General features: G+C 38.7%; 1 protein-coding gene across 1 annotated transcript in view; it reads right to left on the reverse strand.

The window, feature by feature from the left end:
- Positions 1-22,096, reverse strand: part of tnfrsf11a (tumor necrosis factor receptor superfamily, member 11a, NFKB activator) — a 35,155-nt gene extending 13,059 nt beyond the window's left edge. Inside the window, exons 1-9 of the mRNA XM_057823823.1 lie at positions 21,892-22,096; positions 9,185-9,263; positions 8,968-9,093; positions 6,849-6,995; positions 6,683-6,773; positions 2,415-2,491; positions 2,222-2,329; positions 2,084-2,133; positions 1,075-1,981 (exon numbers count right to left, since the gene is read on the reverse strand). Coding sequence (XP_057679806.1) covers positions 1,075-1,981; positions 2,084-2,133; positions 2,222-2,329; positions 2,415-2,491; positions 6,683-6,773; positions 6,849-6,995; positions 8,968-9,093; positions 9,185-9,263; positions 21,892-21,966 — 1,660 coding nt within the window. The 5' untranslated portion in view covers positions 21,967-22,096. The remainder of the gene's footprint in view (positions 1-1,074; positions 1,982-2,083; positions 2,134-2,221; positions 2,330-2,414; positions 2,492-6,682; positions 6,774-6,848; positions 6,996-8,967; positions 9,094-9,184; positions 9,264-21,891) is intronic.
- Positions 22,097-23,654: the final 1,558 nt, after the last annotated feature.

The raw sequence follows: 23,654 nt of genomic DNA on the forward strand, positions 1-23,654 counted from the left end.
TGCAGTTGGAAGTCTCCCTTTCGAATGCACTGGACCTGCTCATCCCTTACTATTCTATCAACCACCTCAGAGCCATCACAGACAAAACACAAATTTGTGCAGTTCATCTGAAAAACAGGGAAGCTGATCACAAGCTGCAGTTCAGCTTGTACAAGAAGAGGCTGGAGTACATCTCAAAGCCAGACTACCAAAGGGTGACACTTGACAGGTTTCTCACCTACAATGAACACATCACAAAGACCGAAGCTAAATTGGCGTCAATGAACAGCATTCTCAGGAAGCTTACCAACACAAAGTAGGGTGCTGATGCCAAGACAGTACATACAACAGCGTTGGCTTTATGCTTCTCTGAAGCAGAGTACGCATCACCTGTCCGGTGTAGATCAGCCCATGCCACTGTCATCGGCTGCTTGAAAACTACAAAGGTTGATAGCCAGCCAATACCTACTTAGTGTGATTGCTCCACCAAGCATCCAGACAACAGTTGCATCCGAGAAAGAAAAGCTGAGACAAGAAACTGACACCTGCCACCAACTCTACAATCATAAGCCAACACTAAAAAGGCTAAAGACAAGACACAGCTTCCTGCACTTTGTAAAGACTCTGGACAGAAATCCTGACAAGCAGCGTGTCTCTGTGGACAGAACATCTTACTCAAGCCCCAAACACAGTGTCTTCTACATGACCATGCGAATCTCTTCCACCTGGTGTCAGTGAAGCATGGCCACTCTGGTCTTGCCGTAACCGATTGAGAACCGCATTGGCCGATGCAAAACAAACCTGACAAAGTGGGGGTTCAATGAGAATGGCGACATTTCTTGTCTGTGTGGAGAGGATCAGACCATGCAACATCTCCTTGTCTGCCCACTCCTCCCAACATCTTGCACCGAAGAGGACCTAGCTGACCTCACCCCAAGTGCCATACCAACAATGGAATGAAATCATCTGATGATACGTCGCGACTTGAATGACAAACTTCCATCTAAATAAAGTGAATCATCAGGTTTTTACAGAATGTTGTTCATATATCAATAGAAAATAATGTGTTAAGGACTCAACTAAAAAATTTGTCACCTGAGGTAAGAGTTGGTTCTGCAAGCTGACTCTGTAAGCATCCAGGTGGGCACTCAAGCTCTGTGTTGGCAGAGAGGAGCGTTTTTCCCTTGCTGTCTTCCCAGGGAGATGCATGGCTTTGTTCCTGACTGAAGATCTCTGGAGTTTTTTCTGAGTAGAGATCTCCAATCGATGAGGACGTCTTCAAAGGGCCAACTGAAGTCATGGCTGAGGGCCCGCAGTTGTCTGTGGAGGACGAGTCCGTGCTTTCCAGTCTACAATATCCCTTCTGCTTAACTGGCGACATGTCTTTCAGGTGACCTTTGAACTCCGGCCTTGACCTAGCCTTGCTCAAAGGCATGCAAAGCTCAGGAACTGAGCTGGAAGGAGGACTGACAGAGGAAGAGCGAAGTAGAGGAGGTGAAAAGGAGACCAGAGACGCTATGCTTGTTTCACTCTTGGTCATATGTCCAGCTTTGTTTCGTGCAATTTTCTTCTCCTCTGGCTTTTCTTCAGCACGCAGACCGCCGCAAGAGCAAGTCAAGAGAGTCCCAGGGCTGACAGCCTGGCTACAGTCCTCGTTCTCCCCGACTTCCAGGGGCTCCCGAACCTGAACGCTGCAAATGCAGGAAGCTGGCAATGGTGAGGGGACGCTGGTGAGTTCCTCCTCTTCGGACACCTCCTCGGGACCACTTGAACCTTCGCTCTGTTCCTTTGTCGCCGCCTCTTTCTGTAGGCCTTCGTTTGTGGTTGTTCCTTGGGTCTGGGGGAGGGAAACTTCAGCAGCGGGAGTGCAGGGGGTTAAGGTGCATGGGGGATCGTCACCATCGCTCAAGCGGGGAGGTTGACTGAAGAGCTTTGTTGTCTCACAAGGGACATATTTGAGACCTCCTGCTGCTCCGCTTTGATAAAGAGGGGCCAAAGTCTCCTAAGAACAACAGTACAACAATTAAATCCATATTTCGCTCAACAAACCACTATATTTGCATCATAATGGCTATGAGTAAAACGCTTAATTTTACAATCTTACCTGCTGTATTCTTGTCCTTTTTAGATTCTGTACACACGATCGCAAATTAACTAAAAAGGAAGACATGTTTTTACCCAGTTACATTTGGTACAAAATGGCGGATGCCGTCAAGTCAAAACGTGTCCAGTTGCAATTTACCAGAAAGTAACTTGAGTTTGTCTTTGTAACAGAATAGGAGCAGAATGAGGAGACAGAGGACTGTGATGGCTAGCAGCAATGACACTATCACCCAGGAGGGGGCAGCACCTACAGACACGAGACGTCAGAATGCTTTAAAATATTAATTTAGCCTTGTTTTTGTTTCATTTTTAACTGATTTGATTTTCCTTACCAGAGACAGGTGGCCCACACACAGCATCTGCCTGAGCACTGCCTGGTCGGGTCTCACTCCTGCCCTCTGCCTTGCAACTGAGAGAAGGAACCGTGAAAATCAGCAACCACAGTTAGATTAGAAAATAATCATCGTTAACACTTTACAATTAGGGTCTCTTAAGCAACATTAGTTCATGCATTTTTAGACAATAACCAGTAGGAACATTGTAATAATTCATATAATCCCATATTAAACATTATTAAGGGCTACCACGATAGAAAGATATGTAATTCTTAAAAGATAAATGTTAGTATGAGTTATAATAATTAGGGCTGTCAAAATTAACGCGTTAACGGGCGGTAATTAATTTTTAAAATTAATGACGTTAAAATATTTAACGCAATTAACGCATGCGCGGAACGAACCACTCAAGCATTGCCGCAAACAGACTACAATGGCGCCGTTTGAAGTATATTGAGAGCTAAGCAAGTGGACTGGATGCAAGTGTTACCGGCACCCCCAATGGGCCGCTGTTATTTTCAATGTGACCGGCATTGTCAGATTGAGCAGTGAGGAAGAAAGTGGTCGAGCGAGTCAGAGAGAGGGAGCGAGAGAGTAGACAGTAGAGATTAAGAGTGTGACAATACATCGATACAGCGATATATCGCGATATTTTGCAACCCGATCGGTTATCGATATGCTCCCGCCAAGTATCGATACTTTTATTTGACATATTGGCCATACAATGGAGTATGGATGCTGTAAACTGCTCAATGTTTGTTGAGCAATTCCTTGGCGGTCCACTAGGGGCACTCAACAGTGGCGGTGAAGGTAAAGTGCGCACAAGTCGCCTGGAGAAGAAGAGCGGTCCCAAGTGGGTTGAAAAAAATAAAAAAGCTTCGTGAGAACGGTGGAGGAAAAAGTGAGAAAAATATTGCTGAAAATCACACATGTGGACACACTTTGGATTTTACACCAAAAATAAAGGAAGTAAGGTGAACAAGGACTTTGCTGTATGCAAGAATTGTCTAATAAAATAAGGTTCACTGGCAGCTGGTGACTAATTGGACACCGGATTTCTATGGAGCATCACTTGAGGTAAGAAAGTTTTGCAATGTACTAGTAATTGATTTTTTCATTTAAATGTATTATTTTGATGACATATTTGAGAACCACTTTCCATCTAGTTTACTACACAAACTGTTAGGACTGCCATTTTGATACAATAAGCTATAAAAACGGTTTTAATAGCTTCCAAGATATATAAGGTGACGTGCATGATAATTAATGTGTCCTACATATTAAAAACAGGTAATTATTGCATTTTTAATTTCTATTCATTCAATTCATAATTTTTTTAAATTCACTCAATACTTCCAACACACACAAAAAATCAGAATTTCAACTCAAAAGCTATTGCGTAGCTAATATTTTTTATTTATTTTGTTGTTTTTAAGGTGAGGAAGAATGTAACTGACTGAGTCTGACATCACAAATGCTGAAGCAGATGGTGGAAGTGCTCAAACCAATGCTTTTGACAACAAAGGTCATTTACAAAGAAAAGACCCACCAATTTTATCAATGCCCCACTCCATGCCAATTTTCAAAAGATTTAAAACTTAAGAAATTAAGGGTGCCATTCATCATGATTTCGCCAAGAAATATCAGTGGTTGTGGTTTGTTTCCTCTATATGTGCAGGTACACAATTATCAGTAGATTTATATTTTCCAGCAATGTTGCACTGAAAAGGTGTCACTGTTTAATACATGACTTAAACAGTATTTTTTCTATTTTGAAATATGTTTTTTCGTTTCAACAGTTGTATCGTAGAATATCATTTATCAAATTTCTGACCAATACATCGATATTTGCTGTATCGTGATATCGTGAGATAATCGTTATCGTGAGCCTTGTATCGCGAATCGTATTGTATCGTGAGGTGCCATGAGGTCCCCACTCCTAGTAGAGATAGTGCGCAGTTAGCGCAGGCTTAAAATGCTGCGTCCCCCACATGCTTTTGTTTTGATAATTACAGTACCCACAAAAAGCCGTTCAACACCTCTCGGTACTTATATGCATGTCGCCGCCTTCCTAAGGAGGAAGTCGGACAAACCGAGCCAACCGATGACAAAGAGCCAACCTGGATCGTCGGTCCACTCCTCACTGCGTCGAAGAGTGGTAAGCACCACCAATTTCCAAAAGGAGCGAATAGACAGACATTCATTGGAGCCACGCCATCTATTGGTACAAGCTGTCGCATATCTATCACAATAATTTTAATTATTGTGGTGCGTGACATGGAGGAGAATGACTGGAGATCCATATCTTAACACCGTGTATTGCACACAACGCAGAGAAGATATACCATTTGTAGCCACCATTGTGACTCATGGTTGCCCAAATTCCCATCATGCATTGGGGCAGTTAAGAACATTTAGGTCGCTACAGTATCATTTAGTGAAAGCACAACAAAAATAATATTCCTATCTCTCAAAAAAAAAAATGTTCACAAAAAGAATAGCGCTCAATGCAAAGACAACTGGCATTGTACTCACATTTATCTTTTAATTACTATAACTTGTACTCACATTTATCTTTTGAGAATTACAAGTCTTTCTATCCGTGGATCCCTTTCACAGAAGGAATGTTAATGCCGTCTTGTGGATTTATTGTTATAATAAACAAATACAGTACTTATGTAAAGTATGTTGAATGTATATATGCATCTTGTCTTATCTTTCCATTCCAACAATAATTTACAGAAAAATTTGACATATTTTAGAGATGGTTTGAATTGCGATTAATTGAGATTAATTAATTTTTAAGCTGTAATTAACTCGATTAAAAATTTTAATCGTTTGACAGCCCTAATAATTATATGATATTAAAACCCCTCTTAATGTTTTCATTTTAAAGTCCGTGTTGCCCAAGGACAGCCCCAAAACATCACTGCTCTAGAGGAGATCTGCTTGGAGGAATGGGCCAAAATACCAGCAACAGTGTGTGAAAAGCTTGTGAAGAGTTACAGAAAACGTTTGGCCTACGTTATTGCCAACCAAGGGTACATAACAAAGTGTTGAGATGAACTTGCAAATGATTTGCAAAAAAATTATTTAAAAATCAAACAATGTGATTTTCTGTTTTTTTCCACATTCTGTCTCTCATGGTTGAGGTTTACCCATGTTGACAATTACAGGCCTCTCTAATATTTTCAAGTGGGAGAACGTGCACAATTAGTGGTTGAATAAATAATTATTTACCCCAGTGTATATATGAAGAAGTCAGGGATTTAAGCATTTATTCACAAGAATTTTTGCCAGAAAAGCTCTGCTTACACCAGGCGGCCGCTAGCCTCATTCGCTAACAGTATATAGTGTATAATTATTATAAAGGGCTATTGTATTCTATAATAAGATGTGATTGTATATAGAATTTATTAATAATCTATTTACATTTTATTTACAATTGATTCTGCATGTTTTCCTCAAGTATTAAGTTTCTGATGTTAAAGTGAGTGATTTATTAGCTGTTGAAAACTTGCAGTAAATTAAAGAAAATTAAGTTGCTATTTTGGTCAAAAACCTATATGATGTTAAATATCGCAATTGATCCTGAAAATATAGGTGATTATCTCTGCATTTGGTGATTTTTGTGCTTCTAGTGTAAAATCTGAGACTTTTATAGCCATTTTAAGTTGTGTTATACTTATATAAAAAAAATAATTATTCGGGATTTTATAAGGGAACGACTTTGAATTTTTTGATGCCGCTGCTCATAAAGACTCATATATGGCTAAGGTAGGTGCCTGTTTTGATTTTAGGTGTGTAGCAGCTTTGGTTTTGTAAATATTTGAATTTGAAGTTTTTGAAAATGGGCCCCCTACAAATCGGCTACGTTTACCGTGTCATGTCAATAGGTTAAGAAGTCTACGCATATATATTATCACTGCAATGTTATGCTTTACTACTAAAATTCACAAATTTTTTTCTTAAAATGTGTATTAAACAGTGTGGGCAGGTAATTTTATCCTGCGAGTAGTCAATGCGTCATCACGTATAGCAAGCCAGCTGTGCAAAGATTAATGAAGGGAAAAACATGTCTCTCCCTCTTCTACATTTGGACGGGAGCACAAGTGGAAAGTGATGTGCGTGATCCAGGGTTCCAAAGGAAGCAGTGTGTGTGTGTGTGTGTGTGTGGGTCTGCGTGAATATGTTAGTCATCGCATCAACCAAGCAAATTTTTTCCCCTTCATAACTTCAAACCAAAATGGAGCTGGCATACTTACTTCGTCCACTGTTTGCACTGTTTGGTGTCATTGTCTGCAGAGAAGAATCCTTTCTTACATGGAACGCAAACCTTCCTTCCATATATGGACTCTGGAATACAATTTGACGTATATTTTGTCACTGTTGTTTTATGTTAGTCTGCTTTACGGGAGAAGTCGGTCGCACCTGGTTCCACCTCGAGTCCATATCCGGGTCGACAGGGAGGAATCTTTTCACAGAACTCACAATTAATAGGAGAACACTGGGAGTCAGTAGGGCAGCGACATGGTTCTTCTGCCTCCAGGTTTTCAATCCGGGACATGAAACCTTTTCCTGTAAATGAGCGTAAAGGATGCTAGTGTCAAAATTTGTTCTGTTTTGACATGTCTGAGGGTTATACTTTCATATTTCTTAATCATATGCAACCCAGCAGAAAGAATCTTGTTGGATGAATTAAAAAAAACAACAAAAAAAAACAATGAATTCAATCTTTCTGATGAGCAATCGTGAAGAAAATGTACATTAAAGCAAGGGCGTAGGTTTGGTCTCAACATTGATAGGGACAATATAACGGCATAACCTGAATGTACACTTTTCGCTGGGGACGGGACATTACTAAGATCGAATAGATTGGGTGAACGGGGGTCATGGGCCACATTTCTCACAAATATGAACCAAATGAATTGATAGGCTAAATGATCAATACAAAATGAATTTATTAACTTAAACTAACTTTCAGGTGTATGAATTCAGGTGATACACCGTTTGATTCAAACCTTTGTTTTTAAAAACTATTATAGAAACATTTTGAAAACTTCCAGAATAAATTTCTGGATTTTATTAGCCGATTTAAATTGCAATATTTGATCATAACTTACATACAAACTTGTTAACTATCCAAAATACAAAAAATAAACATTTGTCTTAAGACCACTCAACACTGTCTGTCTAAATAAAGAAATTAACTATAACTGAAAAAAATTCTTAGGGTATAACAAAAAAATAAATTAAATGGAGCCTTCCTTCATGTTGAATGCGACTGCTTTTGTCCACAAGCATAGCTAAACTCAACAAAAATTAAAAACTTTTTACCTCCATTATGAATAATGCAATATTATCTGGAAAAAAAATGTATGCATGGGCTGCAAATAAAAAAAATATATATATATATATACAAACACAAAAGAGAATGTAGAAAAAAAATAAATCATTATCATTTTACACAAAACTCCAAAAATGGGCCAGACAAAAGTACTGGCACCCTTTAAAAAATCATGTGATGCTTCTCTACCAGCACCTGTTACCTGTGGGACATAACAGGTGGTGGCAATAACTAAATCACACTTGCAGCCAGTTAAAATGGATTAAAGTTGACTCAACCTTTGTCCTGTGTTATTTAGTGCACCACATTAAGCACGGAGAAAAGAAAGAAAACCAAAGAACTGTCTGAGGACTTGAGAAGCAAAATTGTGAGGAAGCATGGGCAATCTCAAGACTACAAGTCCATCTCCAAAGACCTGAATGTTCCTGTGTCTACCGTGCGCAGTGTCATCAATAAGTAAAGTCCATGGCACTGTGGCTAACCTCAATAGATGTGGACAGAAAAGAAAAATTGATGAGAGATTTCAAGGAAAGATTCTGCGGGTGGTGGATAAAGATCCTCGATTAACATCCAAACATGTTCAAGCTGTCCTGCAGTCCGAGGGTACAACAGTGTCAACCCGTACTATTTGTCGGCGTCTGAATGAAAAGGGACTCTATGGTAGGATACCAAGGAAGACCCCACTTCTTACCCAGAGACATAAAAAAGCCAGGTTGGAGTTTGCCAAAACTTACTAGAGAATGCAAAAAACGTTTTGGAAGAATATTTTTTGGTCAGATGAGACGAAAGTAGAATTTTTTGGGAATAGGCATCAACATAGAGATTACAGGAAAAAAACGAGGCCAAACGAGGCCTTCAAAGAAAAGAACACAGTCCCCACGGTCAAACATGAAAGAGGTTCCCTGATGTTTTGGGGTTGCTTTGCTGCTTATGGCATTGGACCATTTTTGGTGTTTTGTGTAAAATGTTTTTTTTTTTTTTTAACTCTCTTTTGTGTTTTTCATTGCAAGCAAAATAAATGAATATATTACTACAAAAGCATTTGTAAAAAAGAAAAAAAAAGCATTTTCTGGGAGAAATTTGAGCATTATCTGACAAAATTGCAGGGGTGCCAATACTTATGGCCAGCTGTGTATATAGTAAAATCTTGAAGAATTTTATTGTGAGATAATCTTTGTAAGTCTTGTACATACAGTTCCTGACCTTCATCACAAATTCTCTGTTGCAGGCAGCGCATTTCTTGCGTCCAGAATGGCTGGTACTCCCCACGAGCGCATTTAACGCATTTAGTCTGATGGGATTCAGTGCAGTCTGCAAACACTCGGGAACCTGTATTGGAAGGGGAAAGGCAAATCGGTCAAATCTGGAGTAGAGTGTGAGTGTCAATTCAGCAGGAAAAAAAAGGTTTAAAGAGTGTTACCTGGTTTGCACTTATCACAGCATCTTGAGCCTTTCATGTACTGCTGTCCGCCACATTGAACAGCCTTTGAGACTGTGCTCTAAAAGATTATACACACACACAAAAAAAAAATCAGTTTTCCATAATTCTGTCTAGACATTTTAAGCAATAAAACAAAGAATAATACCGAAGCGAGCCTCCATCTTTTAACGGCCTCTTTCTCCATATCCGTGTGATCATTTGATATGTTGGTGAGTAATGAGAGGAAGAGGACAAAACTTTTTTTTCCCGAGACGTGCTTTGGAATGATTTCCGCTAGCTCAGAAGTACCTGACCAGAATCCAGACCATCAAACCCAACTCTAGTGGCATAAGTTTAGAGGAGACATCTGGACAGAAACCTCCACTTAGTTTAAATGGGTAAAAGGATATTTAGTATACGTTTCTAGGGTGTGTTTCTACTTTAAGAGTGGCAACCTGGGAGTTTCAAATATCTCTCAAACTGCATAAAAACATCTTACTTTAGACAATATTTCAACTGTCAATTTCCACAGCGAGGAATATAATGTCCAGGTCAGGGGTTGGCAACCAGCGTCTTTTTGAACCCTCTGAAGCAGCTCGGTTTTATGTTAAATTAATGCCAATTTGATTAAAATTGTATCATGGCACTTGTGAAATTTAACTTAGCAGTTTAATTTTACCTTTACAAGTAGATTGGCACAGTTTTTGTTAGTTTGTTACTCTGTTTGATAACAGAACACTCACACAGGTCATGAATGTACCAACTATGTAAAGTCATGGTTACCACTCGGTAAGGTGTACCCACAAGACGTTGAGCCTTTGAATGGTGCAAAGACGTGTGGGAAGAATTTATCGATGACAACTTTTTAACCGATATCCCGGTATTGTCCAACTCCAAAAATCCGATATCAATATCAAACCAATATTGATATGTGAGATCATGGACTTAAAAAATTTAACGGATAATTGTATTGTGATGCCCCACTGGATGCTATAGTAATGTTAACTGTAACAATTTCAAGGTTGTTCAAATAAACATTCTGTGAAAAATATAATTAAAAAACTCAAAAAGTGCCTATATTTCACCACTATATTTATTGTTGAAATCAAAATAATGCAAACATCATTTTTTTGTTGTTGTTTTTTGTTGCTGTACAGCTGCAAGCAATGAAATAATGTAACCACATTTTACCACATATGCAAATAAAACAAAATATACACATCTCCAATACAGGTAGTCCCCCAGGTTACGACGTACTCGACTTACGTGATTTCAACTTTACAACGCCGAAGTCTCGTCCGCCATTTTGTCTCCAGTCGTTTTTTGTTTTTTTGTCATTTGCATGAACAGTTCCTTATTGTATCTCACAATATCTTATGTTTTACTTTATTAATACGACATGTTCTGTCCTCACTAAACAAAGTTGTTCAGCTTTACAGACATCAGACAATTGTGGTTTTTGAAACTTCTACACTTTTGACAATTTGTACAGCTGTAACACACATATATACACTTATGTTCAAAACAACACACATTTTAACAATAAGACACTTGACACAAAACAATTTGTGTTCAAACGTCCATCTAGGCTTGTCAATATGTAAATTTAGTAGATTAAATTAGCCTAATTTGCCTAAAAAAAAGTCAGCAAGCTTAAATGCTTTGAATACTAAAGTATTTACAATTTCATAGCAAATCGCTCACACATAACTTCACAAATTGTAGCTTTAAATTTAATTACAAATGCATACGCAAACATACTGTATATTAGCTGAAACAACTTACAGCTCCTCAGTCATAAAAGGCGACAGTCTAGCCACTCTATCCTCCATCATTAAATGAAATGCAATTGTTTTGGACTTTTTGAATAGTTATTTTGAGATTTAGGGGTACTTAAAGTGTAATTCAGACTTACACGGAAATTCCAGTTATGTCGCCAGCATTGGAGAGTAACTCATCCGTAAATTGGGAACTACTTTTATACTACGCGAGAGACAGTGAGAACCAAAAGTGGTATTTGCAATGTGGCAAAATGGATTTTGCCATGTAGCATTTTTTTGCCATGTGGCTTTTTTTTTTTTTTTTTTTTGCCATGTGGCTTTTTTTTTTTGCCATGTGGCAAAAAGGATTTTGCCATGTGACATTTTTTTTTTTTTTTTGGGCCATGTAGCAAAAAGGATTTTGCCATGTGGCATTTTTCTGTTTTTGCCATGTGGCAAAATGGATTTTGTCAAGTGGCATTTTTTTTTTCCATGTGGCAAAATTGATTTTTCTATGTGGAATTTTTTTTTGCCATGTGGCAAAATGGTTTTGGATTTTGGAAAATTTGGACGTGGTTGCCAGTTGAATGTCAGTTCGCTGTAATGCAAAGTGTATGGTCAAAAATCACAGCCACACATGCTTTTCTGCCATTTAAAATGAATGGAAAATTTGGATAATCGTCAATGGCGTGGATGTGCATGGCCTTCAAAACTGCCATATACCCCCCAAAAAATGCCACATACCCCCTGCCCCCAAAAAAAGAAAAAAATATATATGACAAACCAAAATCCATTTTGCCACATACCAAAAAAAAAAAAGTCATGTAAAAATCCATTTTGCTACATGGAATAAAAATGCCACATGGCAAAAAAAAATGCCAAATGACCCTGCTGTAGTACACAACGCTCATGAATATAAGACAAAGGAAGGATATAACTTACGAGTGATCCATGTATAAGGTATAACACCACCACCACCACCACAAACAACGTGGTGAGAGGGCAAGAACTGGCTGCAGATGTTAGCTTGTCCATTTAGCTCTTTCTATTCACAATGAGATCGGGTCGACATAAGATTACGTCAGCAGAATGCGCTGGAACTAGTTACACCTAAGCACCAGCGGTAAAATCGGTTAACTCTACTTGTGGGTACACATTTCGAGTGGTAATCTTGACTTTACAAACCTGTAGTTGGTGAATTCATGACATGCATGAATGTTCTTTGAATAAGAGTGCATGAGAACTTATTATGTAGCATGACTTGTTTAAATTCTGAGTCTTTTTACAAACGACGCACCTTGTAATTAATTGATGTAAGAAGTAAACTGCATTACAGTGGAGTACTGGAGTTTGACTTTACTTTTGGCACCCTTAATGAGTTCACAGCCATATTTGAGGTGAACTGTTAACAATTTGTGGGAACGAAGAGCTGCTGGAATCCGCGCAAACACATACCGCAATCGAACATGTGAGCCGTGTTCCAGTCGGCGCGCAGATTCTTTTTCAACTTGGCATGAACTTATTGGCGTCTCTCCGCACTATGCGTTCAATCCCGACACATCTTTGTTCTCTGTCATTTTGTCATTTTATAGCTGCGTAGAGGATTAGTTCATCGAGGGGTACGCAAAGGCGATAAATGGGAACAGAACGGCAGGGCCGACACACACACACAGAAGAAAACGCACACTGATGGTGAATTCGTTGCCACACTGCTGAAGCAGTGAGTCTGGCTGTTATGACAGAGCCAATGCCAAAACCACAGAGTCTCATCTAAATGTAGAAAAATATAACCTATAGCCCGGTTCTACACAATCAAAAAACATTTCCCATGAATTCCCTCACGTTTAAAAATAAACGTATACAGTAAACTCCGACATTTATGAATGCAAGCATTGATTTTTCCTTCTGTTGTTTAATTACAGTGAGAGCACACCCAATCAGGTCGCTTTCTGTTTTCTACTAAGGAAGTAGAGTGCAATGTTGCAAGCAACGGTGTGGCATAAGCAGCTTGATCTCATCTAAGTTGCTGAAATCAAGCTCTAAATAAGCTTCAGAAGTCACATCGATTTACCTGTTTGTTCACTAGCAGGCCAAAGTGTTATAAGGTGTGTCTGTGGTTTAAAAGTTAAACTACAGTAAACATCAGTGAAACAAGAACCCCAATTGTGAACAAGCCAGCATAATCAATGTACCTTTTTCACCATCCATTAGCATTGCTGGTAGGTACAGTATCTTATTTATTACTATGTTTTATTAATATGAACTAAAATGTTTTTTTTGTTTGTTTGTTTTTTTGTTTTTTTTATTATTTTTTATTATTATTATATTTATTTTTTAAAAAAAATAATAAAATGTTTGTTTTTTGATAGTTATTTTGAGATTTAGGGGGTATTTAGAGGTACTTAAAGGGTTATCTCCGACTTGCGCGGAAATTTGGGTTATGTCACCATAGTAGGAATGGAACTCGTTCGTAACCCGGGGACTACCTGTAATCCCATTGTGGTTGTTCATTATGTTTTATTCATTAGTAGAAAGCAGAGAATGGGAAAGGTTTATGTGGGGACAGAAAGGAAGGAAGCACACAGAAGAGGGGAAGAATAAACAACAACAACAACAATAAGGAATACATTTTTACACGCCAGTGAGGGATAACCCTATGAAAATAGCCGTTATCTAATTATATAAACCTCCTCTATGAAGATATATATATATATATACTGTATATATATGTGAATAAGTATCTGAAACTTTTGGAATTTGTCACATTTCTGCATAAAATCACCATTAAATGTCATCTGATCTTTGTCAAAATAACACAGATGAAATAACAGTGTCTGCTTTAACTAAAACTAACCAAACAGCTTTTGGTTTTCCTATTTTAATGAGGATAGCATGCAAACAATGATTTGGGGGGGGGGGAGTAAGTGAACCCTCTGCCTAAGGAGACTTTAAGAGCAATTGAAACCATTTTTTACCATACATTATAAGTAAAGTCTGTGCCCAATCACTGATGAGTGGGTTAAAGCTGCCCTGCCCACGACAAAACACACGCCTTTTGGAATGAGTCACATTTCTGCATAAAATCACCATCAATGTGATCTGCTCTTTGTCAAAATCACAATAAAAAAACAGTGTCTGCTTTAACTAAAACCACCCAAAAATTTATAGGTTTTCATATTTTAATGAGGATAGCATGCAAACAACGACAGAAGGGGGAAAAATAAGTAAGTGAACCCTCTGCCTAAGGAGACTTAAAGAGCAATTGAAAAAATTTTTTACCAAACATTTTAAGTCTGGTGTGTGCCCAATCACTGATGAGTGGTTTAAAGCTGCCCTGCCCACTATAAAAAACACACCTGGTAAGAAATGTCTTGATGAGAAGCATTAGCTGATGTGAATCATGGCTTGGTCAAAAGAGCTGTCTGAAGACCTGCGATCAAGGATTGTTGATTTGTATAAAGCTGGGAAAGGACACAAAACCATCTCTAAAAGTCTGGATGTTCATCAATCGACAGCCAGAGAAGTTTTCTACAAATGGAGAAAGTTTGGCACTGTTGCTTTTCTCCCAAGGAGTGGTTGTCCACCGAAGATGACGCCAAGAGTTAGCGCAGAATACTCAGAGAGGTAAAAAGGAAACCTTAGAGTGCCTGCATAAGACTTACAGAAATAACTGGCACAGTCCAATATCTCTATGCACACATCAACTATATGTAAAACCATGGCCAAGAATGGTGTCCATGGGAGGACTCCTCCGAGGAAGCCGCTACTGTCTAAAAAAATTGTTGTTACTTGTTTAATGTTGGCGAAAAGACACTCGGACACTCCACAGAGGTTTTGGCAAAATATTTCTTAGACTGATGAAACCAAATTTGAATTGTTTGGGAGTAAGACACAACGTCATGCGTGGAGGAAAAATGGAACAGCTCACCAACATCAACACCTCATCCCCACCGTGATGCATGGTGGAGGGAGCATCTCGATTTGGGGCTGTTTTGCTGCCTCAGGACCTGGACAACTTGCAATCATTCATGGAAGAATGATTTCAAAAGTTTATCAGCATGTTTTACAGAAAAACCTGAGGCCGTCTTTTAGAGAGTTGAAGCTAAAATGAGGATAGATGCTGCAACAAGACAATGATCCAAAACATAGACGTAAATCAACTTCAGAATGGTTTCAGGGGAACAAAATACACGTTCTGGAGTGGCCAGGTCAAAGTCCAGACTTGAACCCCATTGAGATACTGTGGCATGGCCTAAGTACAGTGATAGTTTTGCAGAGAAGAATGGGCTAAGATTAGTTCTGATCGATGTGCCAGACTGATCTGAAGCTACAGGAAGCGACTGGTTGAAGTTATTGCTGCCAAAGGGGGGCAACAAAATATTAAATGTGATGGTTCACTTATCTATCTTTCCCCCTTCTGTCATTGTTTGCATACTATCCTCATTAAAATATGAAAACCTATAACTGTTTGGATGATTTTAGTTATAGCAGACACTGTTTTTTCATCTGTGTGATTTTGACAAAGATCAGATTACATTTGATGGTGATTTAATGCAGAAATGTGAGAAATTCCAAAAGGTTCAGATACTTTTTCATACCACTTTATATGATTAAAAAACACAAAAACAGAAAAGGACCTAGCATATAACAGATTTGTGATAATACCCTATCATTAAACCCTTTCCTATTCATTATACCCTGTGAAAACCATGTGTTTACCGTATACCGCTTCCTAAACTTGGAGAAATACAACTGGGAGGAATGAATGAAGAACATAAAGGAGGGCATGAGAGTGAGAACAAAGGAAGGAACTAAGGCAATGACAGAAGAACGGAATGGAAAGATGAATACATAAAAGAAAATTAAATTTAGGAAGGAAGTAGTGACGCATTTACAGACAGATAGAAATACATATTGACAGTATACGGTAGCTGGATAGACAGTGATGGAGTTCTCTTATTGAAGGCACCGTATGTTTGGACACACTAAATATAAAATACATAGAGTCGTTTGTCCAGCCCATATGATTATAGGTAACATTTATAGGCCTGACCTCAAAGCTAACTTTATCCTCGGTGCGGTCACACTCTGAGGCTGTTAAAAGAGTAAAAAGAAGGGGGGAAAAAAGTTCAGCCGGGTAAAGAAGTGGATAAAAAGATTCCTTATGCACTGTGAAAATGACACATTGAACACCTTTCCGCCAGTTTCCTTTAGAAGCCGTCAGCTACGGAGCATTCCGAGAAGATTTGCATAACGACCTCAGCAGCCAGAGGCACGGAGCCAATAAAAGCACCGTTTGACTTTTTGGTCTTTTGAGATTTTGCAAGATTCATGAGGGCGCATGAAAATCAACACTTTGAAATAGTTGGCGTTTGTGTGGATTTAGAAAACCAGGACACCTTTTAGTACTTGTACTAGTAAGATTATGGTTCATATCTCTGCACTAATAGCTCTGTGAAGGCCGTGCATGTTGTCAAAGTGTTTTTTTTTCAGTGTTTGCTAATTTCCGACAACATCATCATTATTCACATGAATTTTCGCCAGAAAAGCTCTGTTTATGTCAGACGGCCGCTAGCCTCATTCGCTAACAGAGTAGCATGGTACTTAAACATATTTATGTATGTATATGTATATATTTTTTTTGCTTTTAATCAAGAATCAAGACTGTTTTGAGTCCATATCTATGAAGAATTTGGGGATTTAAGCATTTATTCACAAGAATTTTCACCAGAAAAGCTCTGTTGACGTCAGGCGGCCGCTAGCCTCATTCGCTACTACTATATAACGAACTATAAAACTGTATAATGACAATTGAGGACTATTCTATTCTATAGTAAGTTCTGATTGCATATAGAAATAATTAATAATCTATTTATAAATTATTCATAATTGATTCTGCATGTTTTCCTCAACTATTAAGTTTCTGATGTGAAAATTTAGTGATAAATATACAGTGGGGCAAATAAGTATTTAGTCAACCACCAATTGTGCAAGTTCTCCTACTTGAAAAGATTAGAGAGGCCTGTAATTGTATTTTGGCCCATTCCTCCATGCAGATTTCCTCTAGAGCAGCGATGTTTTGGGGCTGTCGTTGGGCAACACGGACTTTCAACTCCCGCCACAGATTTTCTATGGGGTTGAGATCTGGAGACTGGCTAGGCCACTCCAGGACCTTGAAATGCTTCTTACGAAGCCACTCCTTTGTTTCCCTGGATGTGTGTTTGGGATCATTGTCACGCTGAAAGACCCAGCCATGTCTCATCTTCAATGCCCTTGCTGATGGAAGGAGATTTTCATTCAAAATCTCTCGATACATGGCCCCATTCATTCTTTCCTTTACACAGATCAGTCGTCCTGGTCCCTTTGCAGAAAAACAGCCCCAAAGCATGATGTTTCCACCACCATGCTTCACAGTGGGTATGGTGCAATTTATGTTTTTTTTCCCTCCAAACACGAGAACCTGTTTTTCTACGAAAAGTTCTATTTTGGTTTCATCTGACCATAACACACTCTCCCAGTCCTCTTCTGGAACATCCAAATGCTCTCTAGAGAACCGCAGACGGGCCTGGACATGTACTTTCTTCAGCAGGGAGACATGTCTGGCAGTGCAGGATTTGAGTCCCTGGCGGCGCATTGTGTTGCTGATAGTAGCCTTTGCTACTGTGGTCCCAGCTCTCTGTAGGTCATTCACTAGGTCCCCCCGTGAGGTTCTGGGATTTTTGCTCACCGTTCTTGTTATCATTTTGACGCCAGGGGGTAAGGAGGGAGTTGAAAGTCCGTGTTGCCCAACGACAGCCCCAAAACATCACTGCTTTAGAGGATATCTGCATGGAGGAATGGGCCAAAATACCAGCAACAGTGTGTGAAAAGCTTGTGAAGAGTTACAGAAAATGTTTGTCCTCCGTTATTGCCAACAAAGGGTCCGTAACAAAGTATTGAGATAAACTTTTGGTATTGACCAAATACTTATTTTCCAACATGATTTGCAAACAAATTCTTTAAAAATCAAACAATGTGATTTTCTTGTTTTTTTCCCCCCACATTCTGTCTCTCATGGTTGAGGTCTACCTATGTTGACAATTACAAGCCTTTCTAATATTTTCAAGTGGGAGAACATGTGCACAATTAGTGGTTGACTAAATACTTATTTGCCCCACTGTATTAGCTGTTGAAAAAAAAATCAAGTTGCTATTTTGGGCAAAAACTTATAAGATGTGTTAAATATTGCTATTGATCCTAAAAATATAGATGATTATCTCTGAATTTGGTGATTTTTGTTTATCTAGTATAAAATCTGAGAATTTCATAGCTTTTAAACTTTGTTATGCTTACAGTAAAAAATAATTCATCGGGATTTTATAAGGGAATGACTTTGAATTTTTTTATGCCGCTGCTCATGGAGACTCATATATGGCTAAGCCTGTTTTGGTTTTAGGTCGGTAGAAGCTTTGGCTTTGAAAATATTTGAATGTGAAGTTTTTGAAAATAGGCCCCCTATGGATCGGCCCAGTTTCCCATGCCATGTCAACAGGTTATGAAGTCTATGTACGAGCCCAAGTGGGAGCAACGTACCGCCGACACCTGAGCCCAACAACGCAGCCCTGCACTTTTGGTGTCTTCAAATAGGTAAGACATGCTTGCATTGTAGCTATATTACTGCTGTTGCTGTTGAGCTGCTGCCGTGCAGAGTACTGTTGGATATTCATGTACAATTTTTTTTAGTGTTGGGAAAAGTGGGTGTTAAACAGAGGCTTATTGGCCCTTTTAGTTTTCAAATGTGTTTGTGTGTCGTTGCACCGTCTAGCTGTAAGGATTTGCATTATAATACACGGGTGCTTTTATTTCCAATACAAAAACTCCAACACACACTGTAAAAGAAATAGAACACTGTCTTTGAAGTCGCCTAGTAGTAATACTTAAACGGTAACACTTTACAATAAGGGTCCCTTAATTAACATTAGTTAATGCATTTTTAGACAATAACTCATGTTTAAGTAACAATACAATAATTAATATAATTGGTTATCTAACATTTATTATTACTGTATATTAATTATCATGAGTTAATGCATGAGTTAATGCATTAGTAAATGCATAACCAGACAGCAACTAATACTTTGGTAAAATTAAAAATATATATAGGCCTATATAGGGTTAGGGTTTGTTAATTTAGCATTTATAATTTCTTAGTTAGGGGACACATGTGCTACACTTTACAATAAGGGTCCAAAAAGCATTCAGTAATTGTAAATAAAAGTTAAGGGGGGGAACTTCAGCATTTATAATTTCTTACTTAAGGGACACATGTGCTTCACTATACAATAAGGGTCCAAAAAGCGTTCAGTAATGGTTAATAAAGGTTAAGAGGGGGGAACTTAAGCATTTATAATTTCTTAGTTAAGGGATTCGTGTGCTACAATTTACAATAAGGGTCCAAAAACATTCAGTAATGATTAATTAAGGTTAAGTAATACTTATGAGGTACGTTCACGTGAAATAATACCATACTTAAGGTTAGGTTATGATTAGGGCTGTCAAATGATTAAAATTTTTAATCGAGTTAATTACAGCTTAAAAATTAATTGATCGTAATTAATCGCAATTAATCGCAATTCAAACCATCTATAAAATATGCCATATTTTTTGGTAAATTATAGTTGGAATGGAAAGATAAGACACAAGATGGATATATACATTCAACATATGGTACATAGGGACTGTATTTGTTTATTATAACAATAAATCAACAAGATGGCATTAACATTATTAACATTCTCTTAAAGCGATCCATGGATAGAAACATTTGTAGCTCTTAAAAGATAAATGTTAGTACAAGTTATAGAAATTTTATATTAAAACCCCTCTTAATGTTTTCATTTTAATAAAATTTGTAAAAATTTCAATCAAAAAATAAACTAGTAGCCCGCCATTGTTGATGTCAATAATTACTTACACAATGCTCATGGGTGCTGAAGCTTATAAAATCAGACGCACCTAAGCGCCAGCAGAGGGCAGCAAAACTCAATTAAACACAATTAACATGTGGGCATTTCTCTGTACTGTCATTTAAATCTGTCTGAGCGGGGCATGTGCGTTAATTGCGTCAAATATTTTAACGTGATTCATTTAAAAAATTAATTACCGCCCGTTAACACGATAATTTTGACAGCCCTAGTTATAATATATATATTACTTACTATTAGTTCACATATACACTAGTGCATTAATAAAGTTGTTAATGTATACTGGTACTAGTAAGTGATTGTTATTTTAAAATGAAAAACATTGCTCTGTGAGTCCTTGGGTGATGCTAACCTAACCTTAAGTATGATATTATTTCACGTGAACGTACCTCATAAGTATTACCGAACCTTAATTAACCATTACTGAATGTTTTTTGGACCCTTATTGTATAGTGTAGCACATGTGTCCCTTAAGTAAGAAATTATAAATGCTGAAGTCCCCCCCCTTAACCTTTATTAACCATTACTGAATGCTTTTTGGACCCTTATTGTAAAGTGTAGCACATGTGTCCCTTAACTAAGAAATTATAAATGCTAAGTTAACAAGCCCTAACCCTAAACCCAAAACCCTAACCCTATATAGGCCTATATATATTTTTATTTTACCAAACCATTAGTTATTGTCTGGTTATGCATTAACTAATGCATTAGCTAATGCATTAACTCATGTTAATTAATATATTAATAAATGTTAGATAAGCAATAATATTAATTATTGTAAGGTTAATTAACATTAGTTATTGTCTTAAAATGCATTAACTAAGGTTAATTAAGGGATCCTTATTGTAAAGTGTTACCACTTAAACTTTCCTGCATGCGTGTGTACTTCCGTTGTGCATGCCTTGTTTGGAGAAAACGTGCGAGCATGACCAAAATAGCGTTTTTTAGGAGGGGAAAAACTAAAAAAAAATCCTCAGCACGCCTTGCTGTTGTTGACTTCCGGCGCCCCAAGCTGCGATAGACAACAGAAGGGTGAAATAGATGCTGTGGAAGGACGGTCACATTGGGTGCAGGTCCATCATTGATTCCAATTTCCAACCGGACCTTTTCACCAAACTGCCTGTGCTGGATTGGTTGGAACTGACCTAGAACACTAGTTTGGACACCCTGCTATACATGGCACTTTTAAAAGAGGATAGCCAATAGTGGTATAATCCCTGTCTTCATTTATTCTATGAATGGCAAATTTGGAATAGAAAACATTTGCTGCAAAATGATATCTCCATGCGAAGAATGAGTTTGAAAAGACCAAAAGACTGTACGGCAGATGATGAACAGATGCCTCGTAAAAGGCACACGCATAAATAAGTCTAATTACAGCTCCTGTCATTCACTATAATTACCCTCCACAGTTTGAGGTCATCTGGCAGTGGCCCGGCGCTGCAGGGCGGCTTCAGACGAATACGGAACAATATGTACGTAGTGGGTGAAAACCGAGAAAACGGAGGGGAATTCTTCGGGGATCCTGTGAGTCAGTGACGATGGTGAGAAGAAAACCAAAGCCAAAGATTTGCAGAGTCACTGCAAAACACAGGCAAAAACACCTCTCCTAAACCCGTTTACCACATCAGGACTATTTTTTTTCCCTCCCAAGGATGCCCTCTGCTTTGGGTACAAGTTACTAACTTGATCAAGAACTGTCCTCCAAAGATGTTCTGGAGGAGCAAAAGCGGAAAGATGTGCGGTCACATTCCAGTTGTGATGATGATAGTTACTGGAACACAAGCCGCGATAGATGATAACTGTTACCTAACAACCACATCTTTGGAGTAACTAGGAAGAGTTGAATAAGGCAATCCCTAAATCATTCTTTACCCAAATACCTGCACAGCATTCCAATGAGCCATGTGGGAAAGAGGTCGGATGACAATCAAAACAGTGCACCAGTACAGCTGATTACAAAAAAAGTAACTTTGAAACTTACCTGGGCATATACAGCAACCAGGATGCACACCATCCAGCAAGGGAATATCCACCGCGGGGGAAAATTTCGCCCCATATCTGCTGTCTGATCAGGACCCTCGGAGGGACAAACTTTCCAGTAAATCACTCCTCACGTGCGAGAGTGCGTCCAAGCGTGCACTCCGTTCCACAGGTCATTCTCGGGCCTTTCCGCTACTCCCTCTCCTTCTTTCTGCAGTCACCCACGCCTTCTGCGAGAGGCGTGCAAGCAAAAACTTGTAAATGGGAAGAGAAAGAGAGAGAGAGAGAAAGAGAGAGAGAGAGAGAAGAAACTCCTCCCATGTTGTGTCTTAATGTTAAGAGAAGTGAATCCCCCTCCCTTTACAGTGGGGCAAATAAGTATTTATAGTCGACCACTAATTGTGCAAGTTCTCCCACTTGAAAATATTAGAGAGGCCTGTAATTGTCAACATGGGTAAGCCTCAACTATGAGAGAGAATGGGAAAAAAAACGGAAAATCACATTGTCTGATTTTTAAAGAATTTATTTGCAAATCATGGTGGAAAATAAGTATTTGGTCAAAACCAAAAGTTCTTCTCAATACTTCATTATGTACCCTTTGTTGGCAATAACGGATACCAAACATTTTCTGTAACTCTTCACAAGGTTTTCACACACTGTTGCTGGTATTTTGGCCCATTCCTCCACGCGGATCTCCTCGAGAGCAGTGATGTTTTGGGCAACACGGACTTTCAACTCCCTCCACAGAATTTCTATGGGGTTGAGATCTGAAGGCTGGCTAGGCCACTCCAGGACCTTGAAATGCTTCTTACGAAGCCAATCCTTTGTTGCCCTGGCTGTGTGTTTGGGATCATTGTCATGCTGAAAGACCCAGCCACATCTCATCTTCAATGCCCTTGCTGATGGAAGGAGATTTTCACTCAAAATCTCTCGATACATGGCCCCATTCATTCTTTTCTTTACACAGATCAGTCGTCCTGGTCCCTTTGCAGAAAAACAGCCCAAAAGCATGATGTTTCCACCCCCATGCTTCACAGTGGGTATGGTGCAATTCAGTATTCTTTTTCCTCCAAACACGAGAACCTGCGTTTCTACCAAAAAGTTCTATTTTAGTTTCATCTGACCATAATACATTCTCCCAGTCCTCTTCTGGATCATCCAAATGCTCTCTAGCGAACCGCAAACATGCCTTGACATGTACTTTCTTCAGCAGGGAGACATGTCTGGCAGTGTGGGATTTGAGTCCCTGGCGGCGCATTGTGTTACTGATAGTAGCCTTTGTTACTGTAGTCCCAGCTCTCTGTAGGTCATTCACTAGGTCCCCCTGTGTGGTTCTGGGATTTTTATTCACCGTTCTTGTTATCATTTTGACGCCACGGGGTGAGGAGGGAGTTGAAAGTCCGTGTTGCCCAACAACAGCCCCAAAACATCATTGCTCTAGAGAAGATCTGCATGGAGGAATGGGCCAAAATACCAGCAACGGTGTGTGAAAAGCTTGTGAAGAGTTACAGAAAACGTTTGGCCTCCGTTATTGCCAACAAAGGGTCCATAACAAAGTATTGAGATGAACTTTTGGTATTGACCAAATACTTTTTTCCCACCATAATTGCATGATGCAAATAAATTCTTTAAAAATCAAACAATGTCATTTTCTTGTTTTTTTCCCCACATTCTGTCTCTCATGGTTGAGGTTTACCTATGTTGACAATTACAAGCCTCTCTAATATTTTCAAGTGGGAGAACTTGCACAATTAGTGGTTGACT

Source organism: Corythoichthys intestinalis, chromosome 20, assembly GCF_030265065.1.
Source record: "Corythoichthys intestinalis isolate RoL2023-P3 chromosome 20, ASM3026506v1, whole genome shotgun sequence".
NCBI classification, from domain to species: Eukaryota; Metazoa; Chordata; class Actinopteri; order Syngnathiformes; family Syngnathidae; genus Corythoichthys; species Corythoichthys intestinalis.